We start from the raw sequence: 20,799 nt of genomic DNA on the forward strand, positions 1-20,799 counted from the left end.
CTAACTTTTTCCTTTTAATGTTTTATGCGTGGACCGGACTTGATGACACAAACCTTTAATCCCACCACTTGGGGCACAGAGGCAGACAGATCTCTGAGCGTTTGAGGCTAGCCTGGCCTATATAATGGGTTCCAAGCCAGCTGGGACTACACAGTGAGACCCAGCCTCAAATTTTTTTTTAAAAAAAGTGTATGGATGCTTCGTCAACGTTACACCTGGTACTCATGGAGGCCAGAAGAGGGCACTGCATCCTCTGAAACTGGAGTTATAAGCAGTTGTGCGCCACCTTGTGGGTGCTAGAAACCAAACCTAGGTGGTCTGCAAGAACAACAGCAAATGCTCTCAACTGATGAACCATCTCTCCAACTCTACTACTGTAACTTTACAAACTAGTCCCACACAGCTAAAGTCTAATCCGACAAGGAGAAATTTAGAGTGTTGTTACTTCGGATCTCAAACCAGACATCAGGATGTGTTTCGAATGTTTAACTTCAAATCTTTCTGCAATTCCTTTATTCTCACCACAGTTGGAAAAAAAATAAAATCACTGCTCCTCCTCATCATCACAATCTTTAAAAGTGTCCCTCAGGCACCAATGGACCACACATGGAAAGGATGCTAACGATCACCATATCATGACCACACACATAACTAAATACTGCCCATAGCTTCCTATACACAAGAACTTGCCATATGAGGCTGCAGAGACAGCTCAGCAGCTACCAACACCTGCTGCTCTTCCAGAGGACCAGAGTCTGATTCCCAGCACCCACAAGGCAGCTTACAACCAGCAGAAATTCTAGTTTCAGAGGATCCAACACCTCTTCTGGCTTCCACCCACACCAGGCACACACATGGTACACAGACATACCTGCAGGTAAAACTCAAACACATAAAATATTTTTTTTTTAAAAAAAAGAAGCCAAGTGACGGTAGCTGAACTACATTTAATCCCAGTGCCTTTATTCCCAACACTTAGAAGGCAGAGACAGTCTCTGTGGGTTCAAATCCAGCCAGGTCTACAAAATGAGTTTCAGGACTGTCAGGGCTATTACACAGAAGAGCCTGTCAGCAAAAAGCCAAAAAGAAGGAGGAGGAGGAAGAGGAGTGAGGAGGAAGAAAGGAGGGGGAGAGGAGAAGGAAGAGGAAGAAGAAAAGAATGACAGAGACAAGAGATCTCTGTGAGTTCTAGGCTGGCCAGGTCTACATATCCAGTTCCAGGACTATATAGTGAGATGCTGCCTCAAACAAGAAAGAGAGAAGAATAGAAAAGTTGGGTAGGAGAGATGGTTCAGTGTTGCTCTTCCAGTGGATACAAGTTCAGTTCCCAACACTCAAGTCAGGTGGCTCTCAACCACGAAGGAGATCCCCTGCCTCTGAGATACATAGGCACTTGTACACACACACACACACTTGCACATACATATGCATATAATTTAAAAATAAATAAAATAAGCCAGGTGGTGACAGCAGCACATGACTTTAATCCCAGCACTCAGGAGTCAGAGGCAGGTAAATCTCTGAGTTAGAGGCCAGCCTGGTCTACAGAGTGAGTTCCAGAACAGCCAGGGATATACAGAGAAACCCTGTCTCAAAACAAACAAACAAACAAAAAATAATAATAAATAAATAAATAGAAAGATAGATAGGTAGATAGATGGGTTAATTAATTAATTAATTCAATGAGATAAAATTAAAGTAAAATTACATTCCAGACCAGCCTGAGGCACATTAAAAGGCCCTAAGTGTTATCCCTTAAAACATTTTTCTAGCTCAGGGAAAGGGCTAGAAAATAGTCTTCAAAAAATATGGGAGGCTATGGAATTATCATCATGTCCTTGAGGAATATGTGTTTTATTCAATTTCTCCCAAGGTTGGTATTCAGAAATACAAACCATTTTATCAAACAAATGAAGAAGGAAAGTGGGAATCGCAAAATTGATCCATCAGCTGACAAGCCAGTAGGATGCTTACAGTTTCACTCACTTAGTTGATTAGCTAGGACTACAGGCCTGTACTACCAAGCCATCTTGAGACCCTGGGTTTTGCTGTTGTTGTTGTTGTTGTTTTGGTTTGGTTTGGTTTGCATGCAAGCGTGTTGGTGTGTGAGTATGTGCATACGATTACAGGTACACTTGGAGGTCAGAGGTGTCATGTTTTCTGGAGCTGGATTTACAGGTGTTTGCTTCATGTGGATACTGGGAACTGAACTTGGAACTTAGTGCTTTACAAGAACAACATTGACTCTTATTTTACTTGTTTGTTTGTTTGTTTATTTAAGGCAAGATCTCACCATATGTCCCTGGCTGACCTGGAACTCTATATGTAGATATGACTGACCTCAAACTTAGAGACTTACAGTCTTGCCAAGTGGTGGCACAAACCTTTTATCCCAGCACTCCGGAAGCAGAGGCAGACGGATATCCGAGTTCAGGCCAGCCCGGTCTACAGAGCAAAGGACAGTCAGGACTATACCGAGAGACTCAAAACAAAACAAAACAAAATGCTGGCAAGATGCCTCAGTGGGTAAGAGCACCGATTGCTCTTCCAAAAGTCCTGAGTTCAAATCCCAGCAAACATCTGTACAACTACAGTATACTCATATACATAAAATAAATAAATAAATCTTTTTGTTTGTTTGTTTTTTGGGTTGTTTTGGTTTGGTTTGGTTTGGTTTTTGGTTTTTTCAAGACAGGTTTTCTCTGTGTAGCCCTGGCTGTCCTGGAATTCACTCTGTAGACCAGGCTGGCCTCGAACTCAGAAATCTGCCTGCCTCTGCCTCCCAAGTGCTGGGATTAAAGGCATGCAACACCACTGCCCAGCTAAATAAATCTTTTTTAAAAAGTTGTTAAAAAAAAAAAAAGCTGGACAGTAGTGGTGCATACCTTTAATCCCAGCACTTGGGAGGCAGAGGCAGGCAGATTTCTGAGTTCGAGGCCAGCCTGGTCTACAGAGTGAGTTCCAGGACAGCCAGGGCTACACAGAGAAAACCTGTCTTGAAAAACCAAACGAAAAACAAATAAACACAACAACAACATATTCCCCATCAATCAGAGAGGGAGGGAGGAGAAAAGAGAATGGAAAAAGTGATTCTTAAATACTATTGGATTTTTATTTGGTTGATTGGTTGGGTTGAGTCTGAAGTTTCTTTTGTTGGTTGATTTGTTTTTTGTTTTTTTGTTTTTTGAGACAGGATTTCTCTGTGTTGCCTTGGCCATCCTGGAACTATATCAGGCTGGCCTCAAACCCAGAGATCTGCCTGCCTCTGCCTCCTGAGTGTTGGAATTAAAGGTATGTACCACTACTATCCAGCTTTTTCTTTTGATAAGTTTTTTTAAATTATTTATTTATTATATGTGAGTACACTGTGGCTGTCTTCAGACACAACAGAAGAGGGCATCAGATCCCATTACAGATGTTTTTGAGCTACTATGTAGTTGCAGAGAATTGAACTCAGAACCTCTGGAAGAGCAGCACTCTTAACCACTGAGCCATCTCACTAGCCTTTTTTTTTTTTTGATAAGTTTTATTTTTAATTATGCATATGTGTGTGGTCTGGCTGTGGGTTTGTACTAGTTAACAAAAGAGCAATAGAGGCCAGAGGTGGTGGATAAGCCAGGAACTGGAATTTCAGGTAGTCATGAGCTGCCTGGTGTGGGAGCTGAGAATTGAGCTCTGGTCCCCTGCAAGAACAATGAGCGCTCCTAACCACTGAGCCATCTCTCTAGTTCCTGGTGCTTCTTTAAAACAGAGTGTCATGTAACTCAGGTGGGCCCTGGGTGCCTGATCTTCCTACCTCCACCTCCCAAGTACCCAAGTGTGTGCTATCACAGGAGCTCATAATGGTTTCAATTTACATTTTAATAAATTATAATTTAAATTTTAATTTCTTCTGTGAACTATTTCTCCATATTCTTTGTTCGTTTCTCCGTCACCTTGTTTGGATAGTTTCATTGATTTGTGGAGGCTCCTTGTGTATTGTAGCCATTAACCCTTTGTCTCCCCATAGTGTAGCAAATGGTTCCTAATATGCAGTTTGAGTTTTGTCTTTGTAAATGTGACCTCCCCACAACCCCTCAGGATATGTGGTTACACTATTGACAACTAGTCTTCACTGAATGTTCTCAGTGTGCCAAACCCCATTCCAAGTGCTCTGCATAGATTACCTCATTAAGGTTTGGGGTTTCTTTGTTGTTTTTCTGACACAAAATCTCACTATGTAGCCCCTGGCTGGCCTGTAACTTGCTTTGTATATAAGTCAGGAGAGACCAGACTGACCTAGAACAGAGAGGAGCCTACCAAGTGCTGGGATTACAGGCATATGTCACCCTGTCCACCTTTGCACAGCTTTACATGACAAGGCTCATGCCACCACTTCTGTCTCAGTTAGGGTTTTACTGCTATGCATAGACACCATGACCAAGGCAAGTCTTATAAAGGACAACATTTAATTGGGGGCTGGCTTACAGGGTCAGAGGTTCAGTCCACTATCATCAAGGTGGGAGCATGGCGGCATCCAGGTAGGCATAGTACAGGAGGAGCTGAGAGTTCTACATCTTCATCTGAAGGCCGCTAGGAGAGGACTGGCTCCCACATAGTTAGGAGGAGGGTCTTATTGCCCATCCCCATAGTGACACACTTCCTCCAACAAAGCCACACCTCCTAATACTGCCACTCCCTGGGCCAAGCATAGTCAAACCACCACATCACCTTTACCCTGGTTTACAGATGAGGTCCAATGAAATAGAAAGGTGAATCGAGACTGTGGTTTCCCAGACAGTGAGCGTGTGGGAGAGTGGACTGTGACAGGAAACTTGCTAAGACTGAGTGTGTCCAAGACCCCAGAAGCCAGGTACCCACCTGAGATGGTAGGAGTCTCCCTGCTCCCAACTAGATTCCTGGTCCAGACATATGACCACACTCACCATGTAGGTTGCATAGCCCAAAACAGAGTTCTCCACGCTAATGAGGTATCTGGAGGCCCTGAGGCCAATAAGCTTCCTTTCCTGGACATTCCTCCCTGCAAAAGGTATTAATCTCTGGTCCACCCTAAGGAGTTGGCAAGCTCCATTTTCCACAATGAACACTCAATAAACAGTTTTGAACCAAGGACTGTCTCTTTCATTGAGAACCACTGTAGGGAACCTGGAGAAGGCCTTCGCCTAAGTCTCCCACAGAAGGCCTCTCTGCACTTCCAGACAGCCACCACTGAGCTAAAGACAATTGCGAATGAGCCAAACCGGAGTTTCCATTCCCCCTGCCTCAGGCTCTCCTCAGTCCAAGCAAGAGGCCCCAACTCTGCTCCCAACCCCTCTGGGTAGTTTTCTAGCCTTGACTGGATGCCTGGGAGTCAGGGAACCACAGCTTCGGCCTCCCACATCCTAGGCTGCATTTTCCCACCCCCCCTGAACAGTGTGTCAGTGCTTCGCTAGAGCCCAGCACCCAACAGTGTCAGTGCAGGGTAAATACAGTCTAGCGCTCTGCATTTCGCCTGCCCAGCACCCCGGCTGCATTTCCACACACTCGTAGACAGCCAAGATTCTGAGGGTCTTAAGGTGCTTCCAGTTCTACAGTCCTCCCCCCCACCATGTGTTTTATTAAGGAGGTTTTCTTTAATATAAGACGGTGAGAATATTCTATTTTTCCTCTAGTTCAACTTTTTTTGTTTGTTTGTTTTTGTTTTTTGAGACAGGGTTTCTCTATGTAGCCCTGGCTATCCTGGAACTCACTCTGTAGACCAGGCTGGCCTCGAACTCAGAAATCCACCTGCCTCTTCCTCCCAAGTGCTGGGATTAAAGGCGTGCACCACCACCGCCCGGCTCTAGTTCAACTTTAATGTTAAGCTCCTTAGTCTATCTGAAGCTTATTTTTTGGGTGAAATGTAGATTTGGCTTTCTCTCCTTCCATGTGGATTGTAAGTGTCCAAATGGCAGTTATTAGATAGCACATCCATTTTTCTCCAAAATGAATACTATCTTTATACACATCCCATTCCCACACATACGTTAATCTATTAATTGCTGTTATTGTTTTTGGTGTTGGAGCTCAAATTCAGGCTTTTATGTGTGCCAGATAGGTGTTTTGCCATTGAACTACAACCCATTTATTTTATTTTATCTTATCTTATTTTATTTTATTAAGATAGAGTCTTGCTAAATCAGACTAGCCTTGAGTTCACTCTATAGTCCAAGCTGGTCTTGAACTCTAGATCCTCCTGCCTTGGCCTCCCATATACCCAGGGATATAAGCTTCACCACCAGGCCTTGTTTTATGTTTGTAGCTAAGAGTGGCCATGTCCTCCTGGTCCTCTTCTCTGTACCAGAATGACTGCTGGATTTTATCGAGGGCTTTCCACTTCTGATAAACAATGTGATGGCATAGCCACACAATTTTAAGCTCTCGGGGCCCCACAACCTTTCCTCTCAAGCTCTTCTCAGTGAGTATGTTGGTATGCCTCAGAGTGCTAACACTTGAGAGCTTTTCAAAGCAACGGATCCTCAGTCAGACTGATGGGAAGTAATCAGGTGGGCCATGAGGATTCACATCAAGAAACCATCAAAGTCACAGACAGGTTCAGACGTAAGAGGCAGCCACCTCATAGCTGTGGCAGATTGAATGCTCTAAACAGAAAAGGCGGCAGGTCTTCCTTTCAGATCCTGGTGAGTGGTTTGATGACTGGGATACTCTCATCCCTTTAATCTTGCTCCTCTAGTCTCTGTTCCTGAAAGTACTTCCAATTTTAAGGTTTAGATTAAATGTCACCTCTTCTAAATTCCTCATTTTTTGTTTCCTTTTTGAGGCAGGCTTTCTCTATGCAGTCTTGGATGTCCTGGAACTACCTATGTCGACCAAACTACCCTCAGATTTACAGAGATTCTCCTGTTACTGCCCTCTCCCCCCCCCCCCCCCCCCCCCCCCCCCCCCCCCCCCCCGTGTGCTGGGATTAAAGGCATGTGTCTCAACATCTGGGATAAACCCCCAAATTCTTAACACCACATTGTAGCAAGAATCACAGTTCTCCCTGGTTAATCTCTTTTGGAATCTGTGCATCATTTTTCTGCCTCATGCAAAGGTAAAGTGGCTGCTGGCATGACAGGGTGTGCACAGGGTTGGGGGTGTTAATCAATGCTGTTTCAGGAAGCTGAGGCAGGAGAATTGCATCAAAGTTGAAGCTAGCCTAGACTGCATAGTATGTTTGCAGGACCCTGTACACTCCCCCCAAAATAAAAATTAAATAAATAAATAAAATAAACAAAAAAATAATGAGAGAAGAACTAGCAGATGAAAGGTATGTCATAATGGTTCCCTCTTGCTCTGCCAGAGCTATGGAAATGCTTTTCCCGCTAGGGTCTTGCAGAGTGAACTCCATCTCGGCAGAGGGCATCCCAGACCCCTTTCAGCTCCGGAAGCTGGGCTGCCTGCTATGGGAAGACTACACTTCCCAGAGATCCCAGGGAAAAGCAAAAACCCTTTGGCTTTGACAGCCACCGCCACAAGCCTTTCCGCCTCCCCAGCCTGCCTAGGTGCTGGGAGCCGGGAGCTGGATTATGGTGGCCTGAGCAGCCGACGCAGCCGCAGGAGCCACGAGTCCCTGTCCGTCCCCACGCTGCAAAGCCCGCCTGGAAGACCCCGAAATCTGTGGGCTCGGATAGCCATGCCCGCCCCTCCCAAACCCACAAGGGGCCCGATCCCCTCGCTGAGGCTGGCGGTCGCCGTCCAGATGTAGCTGGGTCCCCCGGATCGCCATCGTCCCCTCTTCTTGTGCGCTACGGATTTCTCCTGCCCACTCTCCGCCGCCTGGACCGGGAACTGAGCAAGGGGCCTGTAGACTCTGCAGTCCTGATGCCCCCGAGGCCGCTCTCTTGAGAGAAGCCAACACCACCCAGACTTAGGGGCAGGCAAGAGGGACAGTCGCCAACCGGAGCCACAAGGCCCGGGCTCACCATGGCCCCGGCGCTGCGCTGGCTCCTGCTATGGGTAGGCTCGGGAATGCTGCCTGCCCAGGGAACCCATCTCGGCATCCGTCTGCCCCTTCGCAGCGGCCTGGCAGGGCCACCCCTGGGCCTGAGGCTGCCCCGGGAGACGGACGAGGAACCTGAGGAGCCTGGCCGGAGAGGCAGCTTTGTGGAGATGGTGGACAACCTGAGGGGAAAATCCGGCCAGGGCTACTATGTGGAGATGACCGTGGGTAGCCCCCCACAGACGGTAAGGTGGTCAGATCTAACAGCCCTCCTTCATGCATGGTAGAGGGGTGACAGGCTAGGGATGAAGCAGGCTGCCCTGCTAAGATGGCTTGTTTGGGTGGGTGCAACATGACGGCCCTCTCCTATTCCTCCAGGATCCAGTTGGAAGTAGCCTTTCCCTTTCCTGCCCCCTTTCATGGACATCCAAGTCCCAGGACTGACTACCCACCTCTCACTTCCACTGCCCCATCCCCCAACCCCCAAGAAAGCACTTCAGTGGTGGTGCCTGACCCTGGGGAAGGGCCAGGCTCGGGGACACTGTAACAGGTGTCCATGGCCGGAGTCTCTCAGATTCCATCTCTATGCTCTCCCCTTCTCTAGTGTTCTGGGGGAATGTAAGATCCCCACTTTCATCTTCTTGAGAACCCCAAATCCTGGCACCAGTTGGATAAATCGGCTCCTTAGTCCAAGTCTAGGTTGCCATAAGTCAACAAAGTGAGAGAGAGTCGGACTAACATCCATGCAGCCTCCAAGTCCCAGTCCCTTCCTCCTCATTTATCCCAACCCCCACTCTCTACACTCTAGCTCCTCCCGCACCCATGCCTCTGAACATGGCCAGAAGAGAGCTGGACTGAGTCTGAGAAAAGATAAGCCTAGAGGGGAGCCCGAACCCCCTTGCAAGGGTTCTGAGGCAGAGGGGCACACAGCCATGGGGAAGACACTTTTCTCACTGTCTTTCCCCATCATTTCCAACAATTGCCAAGATACCCGAGTTGGCGGACAGAGGTTGTGTCCTCTACCTGTGCTGACTGGGAGTGTGTGGGTTTGAGTCAGCTATCGTCCATGTGGGGTTGCTGGCTGACCTCTGAGGGCATCTGTCGCCTCTGTGGGCGAGTCTGGGTACTGATGGCAATGCGATTCTGCGTGTCACCTTGAATCTGATCCTGTGCATCTCTGTGAGCTACCCTAGTGGCTCCAGTCTGGGTCCACAAAGATCGTCCATGGAGGGTGTGGAAAGATGGGAGTGTGTTGGGGTCAGGGAGGAGACCGTCCTGCTTCTGTTCACTCAGGCAGCTGGGTATGGGAGAGTCACAAACCCCTACTTTCTTGTCACTTGGCTGGGTCTATGCCACTCAGGCTTGCTTTGGGAGCTCTGAAGTCCTGGTCTCCCCCACTCACCCCTCCTCTTTGCTGTACACCATAACTTCCCAGAAGTAGTATGGAATCTGAGTATGGGAGCCAAGCCAGAGCTAGAGTTCAGTTGGAGCCAAGAAAAGGCAAGAAGATGTCAGGGAAAGGGACATGTGGAGACCTGAGACTCTAGTGATGGGATGTGCAACTGTACAGATCTGTGATACAACCAGCAAGGACTTTAGAATCAGACAGGTCAGGAATCTGGGGTCTGCCTACCACCCTTTTCCCAGTGGTGTGCCCTTAGGCAACTTACATAACTCTCATTGGCTATTGCCTTCTCTTCAAAACATGGGAAATGGGACCTCCTTTGCAAGATAATTGTGAGGACTAATGAAACCATATAGGGGGAAATGCCTAGAAGAAATCCCTGGGTTAACTGACCTCCGATTAATATTACCTCCTTCTCCTTAACTGGCCTGGCAACTTCTGCCTCTTCTGTGCTATGCAATGAAGCATAAAATCTGGACTGTGTTGAGTATATTTAGAACTGGGGGACCAGTTGCCATACTTCCCTGGTCCTCTGAAATTTAATGTAGGTGCTCCAGCCCAGCCCTTGGCAAGGAGTAGCTGTTCTGGGCTAGTCAGTACCCTCCCCTCCCAGCTAGAAGCTAGAGCAGAGGGCTGGAGGTCACACACCAGCCCTGGGAACCCTGAGTAGAGGCACTCTGTGGTTGCACATGATCCAGACCCTATTCCAGCCAGCCTCTGCCCTGTGTCTATTTTGTTCCTCTCCTCAGCAGCCTGTGAGAAGGATAAGCATTCTTCTTACCTGATGGGGCTATCAGAAGCATGAAATGAGAGTGAGGATGGCAGAGTTCTGTGAACATGAAAATCTGGAATTTGGAAGGGTACTTTCCATGCTTGGGGGTCTAATCGAAAAGAGATGGGAGACACACCTCTGCCCGAAAGGCTTTTAAACGGAAGTAAAATATAAGTACTCCTTCGGTAAAAGTGATGTTCTGTAGATTCTTTAGAACCTGTTAAACGTGTAAATTCTCATGACCCCACCCTAGACCCTGGGAGGCAAAGTATTATCAGATCTTAAAGTTGAGAGGCCCCAATCTATGAGGACAAAGAATGATGCTGAAGGTAGAGTTGGCTCAAGGGACTTGATGGAGTAGGTGTGCGTGGAGTGTGATCCTGGAGGGTGGAAAGGAATGAGAGCCATCCTGGCCGGGACCTGGCACTTCTCCCAACACGCTGTAATTGCTTCTCACTTGCTCCCTGCTCTGGCCCATAGACTATAAGAAACGAGAGACGAATGAGTTGTGTGTTTGAGCTTATGCGTGTTTGTTCAGGAGACAAGAGAAAGCCAGGCCAGTTGATATTGCAGGTTTATACTGAGACCAGATCAATTTAGGTAAATAAAATGGAGCCCAAATGTCAAAAAGCCTTAAATGTCAGGCTATATGGTTTGGACTTTGGCTCTGAGGGGGAAAATTGAGATCATTTGTACTGGAGAATGATATGAAGTGAGCAAACAGATGTCTGAATTTTAGGGAGAATGGAATATAGAGCTACAGGAGGCAGGCAGCTCACTTTCCAGTTCAGGTGCAAGGTGCTACAGAGAAGGCATGAGGTTGAGGTAAGAAGGAGAGAGAAAGGAGGCCTGGATGCAAGTAATGTCACAAAACAGGGGAGCAGGCTAGGACATCGTGTGGAGGGTGGAGAAGAAGGAAGGCATTAGAGGTAACTTGGTGATTCTGACACGGCGTAAGTTGAAGCAGACTATTGGTGGCACAGGATAGAGAGCAGGAGAGCATGGTTTGGTATATACAGTTGTTTTATTTTAATTCAGTGTGCATAGTTTGTTCTGGTTTATTTGTTTTGTTACATCCCCAACCCCGACCCCTTGCTATGTAGCCCTGGCTCTTGACACAACCCATGAGCCTTCTGCCAAAGCCTTTAGAGTGGTGTGATTAGAAATGTATGCCGTCATACCTGGCTTCTTCTTTTGTTCTGTTGCTTTGCTTGGTTTGAGACAGGACCTCACTGTGTAGCCCTGGCCGACCTGAATTTACCATATAGACAATTCTAGCCTCGAACTCCAAAAGATCCACCTGCCTCTGCCTCCCTAGTGCTCTAGTGCTAGAATTAAGGCTGTGTGTCACCAAGCCCACTTTATTTTGTTCTTTATTTGTTCTTCCAATCAATTTGTTCTGCAATCATGTATATGTCTATGTGTATTATATATATATATATATGTATATATGTATACACACACACACACACATATATATACACTCTACATTATCCATAGCTTGGGTCAGTTGGTGTGTCAGTAAGCTGAGTCCCTACCTTGCCCTTTGTTCTCCTACAATGCTATTGTCTTGAATAGTCTGTTGAGAGCATCCCTCTGCTGTGATGTCTCCCCTACAATTGTGTAGTGTGCTATGACTATTTTTGTTTCCTTCTTCAAGCTTCAAGCTCTTGGGACTAGGAATGTAGCCCAGTGGTAGCACACTAGCCTAGCAAGCATGTGGCTCTAGGTTCATTCCCCAGCACTTCAAACCTTTAAGTTCATATTATTTTTTTTCTTTTCTTAATTAATTAGTGTATGTGTGTGCCACATCCTGCCAGTGGAGGGTGGAAGACAATCTAGAGGACAATGGTTCTCCCCTTCTACCATGTGGGTTCCAGGGTCTGAACTCAGCTAGCTTGGCAGGCGTGACTGCAAGTACCTCCCCCCACTGAGCCACCTCACCAGCCCAAAAGCTCACATTCTAATATGTATGATAATTTCCAGCTCCGACATCTGCTGAGTGAATGGATCCGTGAACTACAGGATGTTTAAACAGAGCTGTTAACGGGGCTTGGTGACTCAGGTCTGTAATCTCAGCTCCTCAAGAGGCTGAGACAGCAGGATCATAAGTTCAAGATTTACCTGGGCTACAGAGTGAGTTCGGGGGAGTTTGGGTAATTTGACAAGACCCTGTCTCAAGAAATGCCACGGACTGGGGTTTCTTACGGGGTCCCTTGTTCCATGGGACAATGGGTTCTGGCCGGATGTGCACGGGATTCAGCTTTGACAAACAGACTAGACACGAGTGGTGTAAGGTCTGAGTGTATTTCTTTAAAAATTGACATGAGGCTTTTACAATCGTTGCAAAAGAGAAATGAAAAATCTGGCAGCTCAGTAGTCGAGGTACATCTGAGGCCACCTAAGACGCACTAGGTCTAAAACAGCAGCCATCTCCTATGGACTGGTGCAGCACCCCTGGGCTCTGAGTATGTTCGGGCTGCATGGTCCAGGCCAGAGTCCCAGGAGGCTGAGGGTGCGCCAGCCAGGAGAATAGAGGCTTGAATCTTGAGTCCTCAATGCTGAATCTTCAATGTTGAATGCTCGAATCTCGAATGTTCAATCTCTTGAATCTCTGGTGCTGCACCCCCCGGGCCCAAGCACTCTGGGCCCGGGGGGCTACGGACTACACGAATCTAAGTTCTGGTTCTAGTCCGAGTGTGAGCGAGTCCAAATGCTGAATGCAGACTGCCTGCTGCTGAATGTTGAATCTAGAATGCTCAATGTTGTAGACAGTCTCTCTCTCTCTCTCTCTCTCTCTCTCTCTCTCTCACACACACACACACACACACACACACACACACACACACACACACTCAGATTAAGGTCCCGCCCATTTTAGGTAAAACGCCCACTATGCTAATCTTTTGGGGAAGTAGAGACAGTGTCTTGCTAATTACTAGGAGTGGTTCAGCTGTAGTACATGACTGAGAATGAGGATTTTACTTGACCTTGTCCTGGGATAAGTCTCTCATTCTGTGAGCTTCAGTGCCCTACCCACAATGCCGGAGACAATTAGTTTGAATGCCTTAACATTCCAAGCCAGGGTTTGACTAGGACATTGGAACATTGGTGAAGATCAGAGAGCAATGTCCGAATTTTCTATTACTAGCTGTAAAGAAATGATATTTTTGTGGGCCCCTAGCACACAAGTACGAGGACATATCTGGGCTACCTCTGAGTTTCGGTGCCAGGCAACAATGTGGAGGCAGGAGACTGACTTTCCTTGAAGTTTACGCCTCAAATACTGCCGTCACGCAAAGTGTGCGTGGCAAAGAAAGAAAAGTCGGGTGGGCTAGGGATATAGTTTAACCGTACTGCACCTGCTAGCACCCTGGGCCCAAAATATACTGTGTATGCACTCCTGGCTCCTTGGTGCTGTGATCACAGGCATGAACCCTTAATTTCCCCAGTTTCCTATCCTGCCTCATTTTCACTTCAAATGAAAAGCTGCATCTCATTGCCATAGGATAAGCATCACTGTTAGGAAGAAAATTTGGTAATAGTCATTTCAGTACGATAAATACTTATTGAGCAACTGTTGTGGTCACAAGAGAAACAGTCCCAGACTTTGGGGTGCTTACAATTTGGTGCGAAACACAGATATATAGACATCAGTGGTGTCCAAGAAGGAGGAGTCCAGGAAATAGCACAGAACAAAGCAGCTACTTCTGATAGGGCAACGGCTCGGTGCTCCGAGCTATGGGGAGAGGTGCATGAGCTGTAGTGAGAAGCTGGAGTTGTAAGGATGATGCGGGCCTTGTTCTGGAAGCAGCTGGCAGACCTCATGAGCCTATGAAAGAGGGGTGGTGGTGTCTAATTTTGGTTTCAGGGAAACAACTTTAATGTGGAGGAGGGCTTGGATAGGGTAGTGTGTGAGACAAGCATCTGTTAGACAGGGCCTGACAAGGGAGGTGGCAGTGAGGGGAGAAAGGAGAGAAGGTCTCAGGATGCTGGCAGTCACAGTTCAGTTCAGCCAGCCCTGCTCTGTCCCTGTGAGTTAAGGAGTGAGAGAAAGGGCAAGGGAAGGCGTTGGTCCCTTCTCCATAACCTCTCAGCTTGTTTGCATAGGTGAACAGCCACAGGTGAACAGCCACGGGGCAAGCTTTTAGCCAGGCGGTGGTGGCACATCCCTTTGATCCCAGCACTTGGGAAGAGGAAGTAGGTGGATCTGTGAGTTCGAGGCCAGCCTGATCTTGAGTAAGTTCCAAGACAGCAACACAGAAAAACCCTGTCATGAGGGGTGGGGGTGGGAAGGAAAGTTTTGAAAACCTAATATGATCTACCAAGTACCTTACACATTCATTTTTCTTTTCCATTTTGGGGGTGGGAGGTGGGGCAGGGGATCTGGTAAGACAGGGGTATCCTAGAACTTGTAGCCTAGGCTATCCTAGAACTCACTATACTGCGAGGCTGACCTGGAATTTGCAGTAATCCTCTTACCTCAGCCTCCAGGGGTTGATTTCAGGTGGGCCACTGTGCTTGGCTTAAACAGTTACTTTTCTGGTTTAATGATACGGCCTAGGTATTAGCATGCTCATTTTGGTGATAAGAAAACTGGGGCTGAGCCGGGCGGTGGTGGCACTTGGGAGGCAGAGGCAGGCGGATTTCTGCGTTTGAGGCCAGCCTGGTCTACAGAGTGAGTTCCAGGACAGCCAGAGCTACACAGAGAAACCCTGTCTCAAAAATACTGGGGCTGGAAGGGATTAAGGGGGTTTCGTGAAGTTACTCAGTTAGGATGAGCACAGCAGAAATTCAAGTCCATATCTTTAGTTGCGAAGTACTAGCGCTGGGTTAATTCCCACTTTATCATCTTGAACGTGTTAATTGACTTGGAAATGAACCATCCTTATGGGTGAACCATCCTATGGATGAACTGGCAACAAGTGGCCACAGGCGTCTGGAAACTGATGGGAGGTAGGACTCCACTGATAGACTTGGTTGCCACCTCACAGAGTCAGCAAATGATCTTGTTCCTCGAGAGAGAGGGGAAAGAAATGAGGATGATGATGGTGGAGGAAGAACATTAGGTAGAGACAGGGAGGGAAGAAAACCAGCAGAAATGGAGGCCATCCTGGCCTGAGCTACAGATGGCACTGGCCCTTCCTATTGTTTCAAACACTCCTCTGCCTTCCCAGCTAAAGAGAGATAGGTCCATTTGGGAGAGGAGAGTGTTGAGAACCATGTCTGTCCTCTGACTGAGCATTTCTATACAATTCCGGTAAACAGCAAAGCAGAAAATTCTAATTGAAAATCCAAGAAGAGATCTCCCGGGGAAGCCCCCATGAGAGACTTTCTCTGCTGTAATCCATCTCAATGGGGTGACTGAGCTTTTAAAAGCCAGGCTGTTTTCCTGGTCCTAGAGAGAGGTTCTCCTGGAAGGAGAACCCCAGAGGGTGGAAGGCATTCATTGATGTTGATCCACTATGTCCTCCAGTTCTTAGGAGAGTGAGATGGGTGTTCTGAGGAAGGATACTGAATCATTAAACTCCAGAATATCCTGACCCAGGCAGCAGAGGCTCCTGGGCTGTGCTCCCAGACTACAGGTTTTCTGTCATCCAATGGTTGACCTCTCTGCTGCTCACTGTAACCCCACTGTGGCCAAGATGGCTGTTTTCTGCTGGGGTCTACCCTCAGAATCAGTGACCCTAGCACTAATTCATTCTCAGGGCCTGTGAAGATTTTGCCAGGAAACACAGAAGGTGAAACCTAGCTTTCCCCAGTGGGTAAGCAATGACTCAAGGATCAACGGGAAATTGAGCTAATGCCAGAGAAGGATTCACTGTCTGACAGGGACAAGCATGTAGCTAAATAGCTGCTCTGTGGAATGGTTTTCCAGGTGGCTTCTACAGAGAATGAACAAAAGAGGCCCCAGGAACCAGCACAAGGATTGGGTGTGTAGCTCTTGTAGAGCACGTAGTTAGCACGCATGGGGCCTTGGTTCCATCCCCAGCACCAGGAGTAAAGTTTAAAAGCTATCCTGTCAATTAGACGTGTTGTTTTTTGACTCTTACCCTACTGATAGATGGCAAAAGAACTGCCCTGGAAGCTGGAGGAAATGAAATGCTCTGGCCAAAGATAGAAGAGTGCACTGGATAAGTTTGGTTTGGTATGATCCTGCCCCTTTAAGATCCCTTAAAAATCTGGCCTGAGTTGGGGTGAGTGATGCTTGTTTCCAAGCACCAGCTACTGCCTGGAGAACAAAGGCAGCAGAGGATATAGCTAGAGAAAGAAGTCTGTGGGCCTAGGGTCAGGTGCGTTTGTTCAAAGGAGCTGAGCAGGACACAGTTGCAGGGCAGCCTGGGCCAGGAGGGAGCTGTTGGCCTTACTCCATTTCCAGCTGCTAACTCCAGGCTCCTTGTGCCCTTCCTTGTCCCTTCTCTCAGGTTTGGACATGGCATCTATTGTAGAGATCTGATGAATCTCATTTAGCAAGGGGCTAAGACCAAGCAGGCCTGGAGCAACCACAACTGCCCTCAGAACCACAGAGCCCAAGACGATTCAGGCTATGTGCATGGGCACGATGGGCTGCAGTTGTCCTGGCCAATTAGTGATCTGCTAAGGCCCTGAGTTTGAGAATAGTTCTTGTCATGGGAAACCAAACGCAGGAAATGAGAACCGCTGTCAATGTAAGAAGTCAGCCAGGTATGGTAGTACATGCTTATAATTCTAGCACTTGTGGGTGGAGGCAGGAGGATTGCCATGAGTCTGAGGCCATTCTGTTCTAAGTTTGTCCTTCCTCAAAACATAAAATAGAGCCAGGTGGTCGTAGTGCATGCCTTTAATCCTAGCACTTGGGAGGCAGAGGCAGGTGGATTTCTGTGAGTTCAAGGCCAGCCTGATCTACAGCATGAGTTCTAGGACAGCCAGGACTGCACAGAGAAACCCTGTCTTGAAAAACCACAAAGGAAGGAAGGAAGGAAGGAAGGAAGGAAGGAAGGAAGGAAGGAAGGAAGGTGTGAGCGCCTGCGGGGCCATGGTTGGTAATAGTAGATACTCCATTCCAGGAGCTCCTAGTCAGTAGGCTCGGCTGACTCAATGACTGAGGTTTGAGGAGTGGTAGCCAGAGAAGCCAGGTGAGGACCTGCAGGAGGAGCTCCATCTTGCCAGACCCTTGAGAGACAGGATAGTTGACCAGGACTGGAAAGTTGAACATGTGTCAGGCATACAATAGGAGTACATGCCAGCTAAGGAATGGAGCTGTGTATCCGTGCCCAAGCAAGGTCATTATGCTCCTCAGCAACATCACAAGAACCACACGGGGGAAGGGAAGCTCCTTGGGAGTGACCAGTAAGTAGCCAGTAGCTCCCAATGTCAAGGGTCACAGGATTTCATTCGGATAGGTTGCCTAACACTGGGCAAGAAACCTCCCAATTACTGTGACTTAAAATGCAAGTCATTTTCCATGGTTCTGTGGGTTGGCTTGAGGTCCTCCTGTTTGACCTTATTCATGTGGCTACAGACAGCTGGCAAGTCAGCTAGAGGTCGAGTTGTCCCAACTTGCTAGGTTTGTGGCTGCACAACCTTGAGGCAAGACTTGGGCTCACTGGTGGACTTCAATCCCTGTATGCAAGTGCCGCCTCGCTAGCCCCGCCTTGCCTTTGCTGATGTCCCACTGGCCAAGCCCAGAGTCACTGTGGAGGGAATCACACAAAGGCCAGATGGGAGGGAACTTAGGTCAAGAAGATAAAAGGCCATACATACTCAATGGCTGGTTAGAGCCAGTGGAGGCAGGTATTGGCTTTGTGGCTTCTTTGTAAGATGGCCTTGTTGCTCATACTCTCTGGGTCTGTTCTTTCTCTTCAGAATGGAAAAAGCCTCTCCATCTCAGCTTTACACCGAAGGTCTGTGCTTGCTTAGCCCCCAGCTCTGAGGTATACATGGAAGAAAGCAGATGTCTTCTTCGGAAGACTTGGACAGAGAACCTCTGCCCTAGAGGCTTGCAAAAGCTGCAGAGCCTGGGATAGGCTGCAAGGAAAGTTAGTGGGGCAGGGGAGGTGTGTTTTATTCTTGTGCCGTACTGGGGATAGAATACCTGGGCCCTTATGCATACTAGGCAAGTGCCCTACCCTGAACTACCCACCAGCCTACATTGAAGATTCTTAATAATCTAGTATTGTTCAAAAGTAAGAAGCACACCACCTCTTCAGGCCAGGGGATAGAGGCTCTGGAAAGCTCCCTTCTCTCTCTCTCTCTCTCTTTCTTCCTTTCTTCCTTCCTTTCTTTCTTTCTTTCTTTCTTTCTTTCTTTCTTTCTTTCTTTCTTTCTTTCTTTTTTCCTGAGGCAGGGTTTCTCTGTGTAGCCCTGGCTGTCCTGGAACTCACTCTTTAAACCAGGCTGGCCTCGAACCCAGAAATCCTCCTGCCTCTGCCTCCCAAGTGCTGGGATTAAAGGCATGTGCCACCACTGCCCGGCTGGAAGGTTCCTTTCATCCAGAAGATTCTGAGCTATCCCTGTCTGTGGGAGTTAAGCCCTGTGGGATTGAGAGAACCCAGAGCCCACCTTAAATTTGCTAGCCTCATACTTACTGCATCTGCTAAGATCTATTGCTGAGCACAGCAGAGCGAACCTGGGCAGGTGTGCCTCTCCCAGTGGGGCTTGTTAGCCCTTCCCTAGAAGCTGCCTTCTCTCAGAGGCTCCAAGGAGCACATTTGTTTGTTAAGTGATTGGCACTGACCTAGTCCTGACCCCAAGTTAAATCTCCTGGGCATGGGACTCCTAGGTCTCCCTAGGCCAGGGGACAAGGAGAAAGCTACAATACAGGTGGTCTGAATGGAGCCTGTCATGTCAAGACAAGGGAAACTAGGTAAAGAAAGGAAGGCAGATCATAAAAGTAACCAGCTCTTGGAAGCCCCTGAGGGACTTTCTCCCCACACCATTTTTTTTTTCAAGTTTTTCAAGAAACACCTATTGTTTTAAAAAAAAACTTGAAAAACCAGTTTTTCAAGAGACACCTATTGTGGGCACTAGGATACCAAACTAAGGCTACACTGGGGATTTAAAGTTCTTTGACACAGGGAAGGTGAGAGTCAGAGGACAGATGGTAAGGAAGCATAGAGTTCCTTACAATTAAGGGAATGGACCCTGGTCTTATGTTTATGCTCAGTTTATGCTCAGGCTTAAAGATGAAGAAGTTAGAGACAGAACCAAGCAGAGGAGGGGCCAGGCAGAGCCAATGGCCAGTGCCACTCTGTGGGATGGGCCCAGGGCAGGCAGGAGCAAGCTGTGTGTGGTAAGGATTGGAGATTTGCCTGAGGCTGAGTGTGCATGCCGGGCAGGTTGGAAATGCCCTGAAGGAAGTGTGCAAGCCAAAAGTTTTCATAGTAATCGACCTCTGCTGTCTTAGGAGGGCAACTCAGTCACATTTGACCTTGGGAAGATTCCTCAGACCACAGTATGGGAGACAGAAGGGTGAGGTTAAAGGCAGACATGTCAAGATAGTTTAGATTGGAGGCTGCACAGATGGGTCAGTGGTTTAAGAGCACATTGCTGCTCCTGCAGAGATGGTTCGGTTCCAAGCATCCACGTGGTGGCTCACAAACCATCTGTAACTCCAGTTCCAGGGGATCTGACAACCTATTCTGACCTCCTCATTGTCCTGTACACATAGTAGACATACATGCACACATATAACATTACATATGATAAACTACATTATGTGTGAAGTGTGTGTGTGAGGTTGATGCTAACTGGACCAGGGGGTGGTAAAGGAGATGGGAAGAAGCAGATACATAAGCACTCTTTAGAGGATGGCTACTGGGCAGGAGTAAGGGAGCACTAGGGACAGATAAAAAGAAGGCCAGTAAAGAGTCTCTGAGGTTGTTGCCTTACAGAACAGATTGGATAGTTGCCACCACTTACTAATACAGAGAATACTGAAGAGGACCAGGTGGAGGTTGGCTTTGGGCATCCCTACTTGGAGGTGCCTATGGTAAAGAGTATTGGGAAAGAAGGCAAAGCCAAGCTGGGGTTGTGAGCCTGTGAGGGGTCCAAGAGAGGACCCGAGAGGTGACATGGGAATGATATGAAAGATCTCTCATGTATCTGTCCCTGTGAAATCCTCAGGAACTGTAGTAAGGGCTGTTTGATAGTGGCGGGATGCAGGCAAAGCCAGTTTTAGAATGGCTTGAGAAAGAGTAGGAGGTGAAGAAATGAAGACAGCTTGGCTGAGAGCTTAGCTTGTGAAGAGAGGGTAGCTGGAGGCGGGTGTGAGAATCAGGAAGGTTTGTGTTGTTTTTAATGAAGAGACTCGGCATTTGTAAAGGCCAGTGGGAAAGAATTCAGATTCCGTGGTGTTGGGATGGAGGAACGGGAGCCCATGTAGCATGATGATTGAATTAGCCTGAGGGAAAGGGGATCATGTCTAGAATGGGTGCCTGGCAAAGGAGTAAGGAGGGAATTGTCTTCCCAATTCAGATAAAAGCTGGGGCCTGAGCCAGGAGGAAGGCCGAGTGGCTGGGGCAGCCTCAGGCCCAGGAAGGCTAGAGTAACAGGCTGAGGAAGACTGGAGTAGGCCCAGGAGATAGGAGGCTTCTGCAACTATTTCCCCCACTAACTGCCTTGTTTGGCAATGAGAGTACTGGGTGGCTCAGCTCCTGCCTCAGGCCTGCACCAAGCTGAAAG

At 47.8% G+C, this 20,799-nt stretch overlaps 1 protein-coding gene across 1 annotated transcript in view; it reads left to right on the forward strand.

Moving 5' to 3' along the window:
- Positions 1-7,454: 7,454 nt before the first annotated feature.
- The window catches only part of Bace1 (beta-secretase 1), a 27,886-nt gene continuing 14,541 nt past the window's right edge, over positions 7,455-20,799 (forward strand). The window contains exon 1 of the mRNA XM_031345073.1: positions 7,455-8,205. Coding sequence (XP_031200933.1) covers positions 7,945-8,205 — 261 coding nt within the window. The 5' untranslated portion in view covers positions 7,455-7,944. The remainder of the gene's footprint in view (positions 8,206-20,799) is intronic.

This window comes from Mastomys coucha, unplaced genomic scaffold (genome assembly GCF_008632895.1).
Source record: "Mastomys coucha isolate ucsf_1 unplaced genomic scaffold, UCSF_Mcou_1 pScaffold23, whole genome shotgun sequence".
Taxonomy (NCBI): domain Eukaryota; kingdom Metazoa; phylum Chordata; class Mammalia; order Rodentia; family Muridae; genus Mastomys; species Mastomys coucha.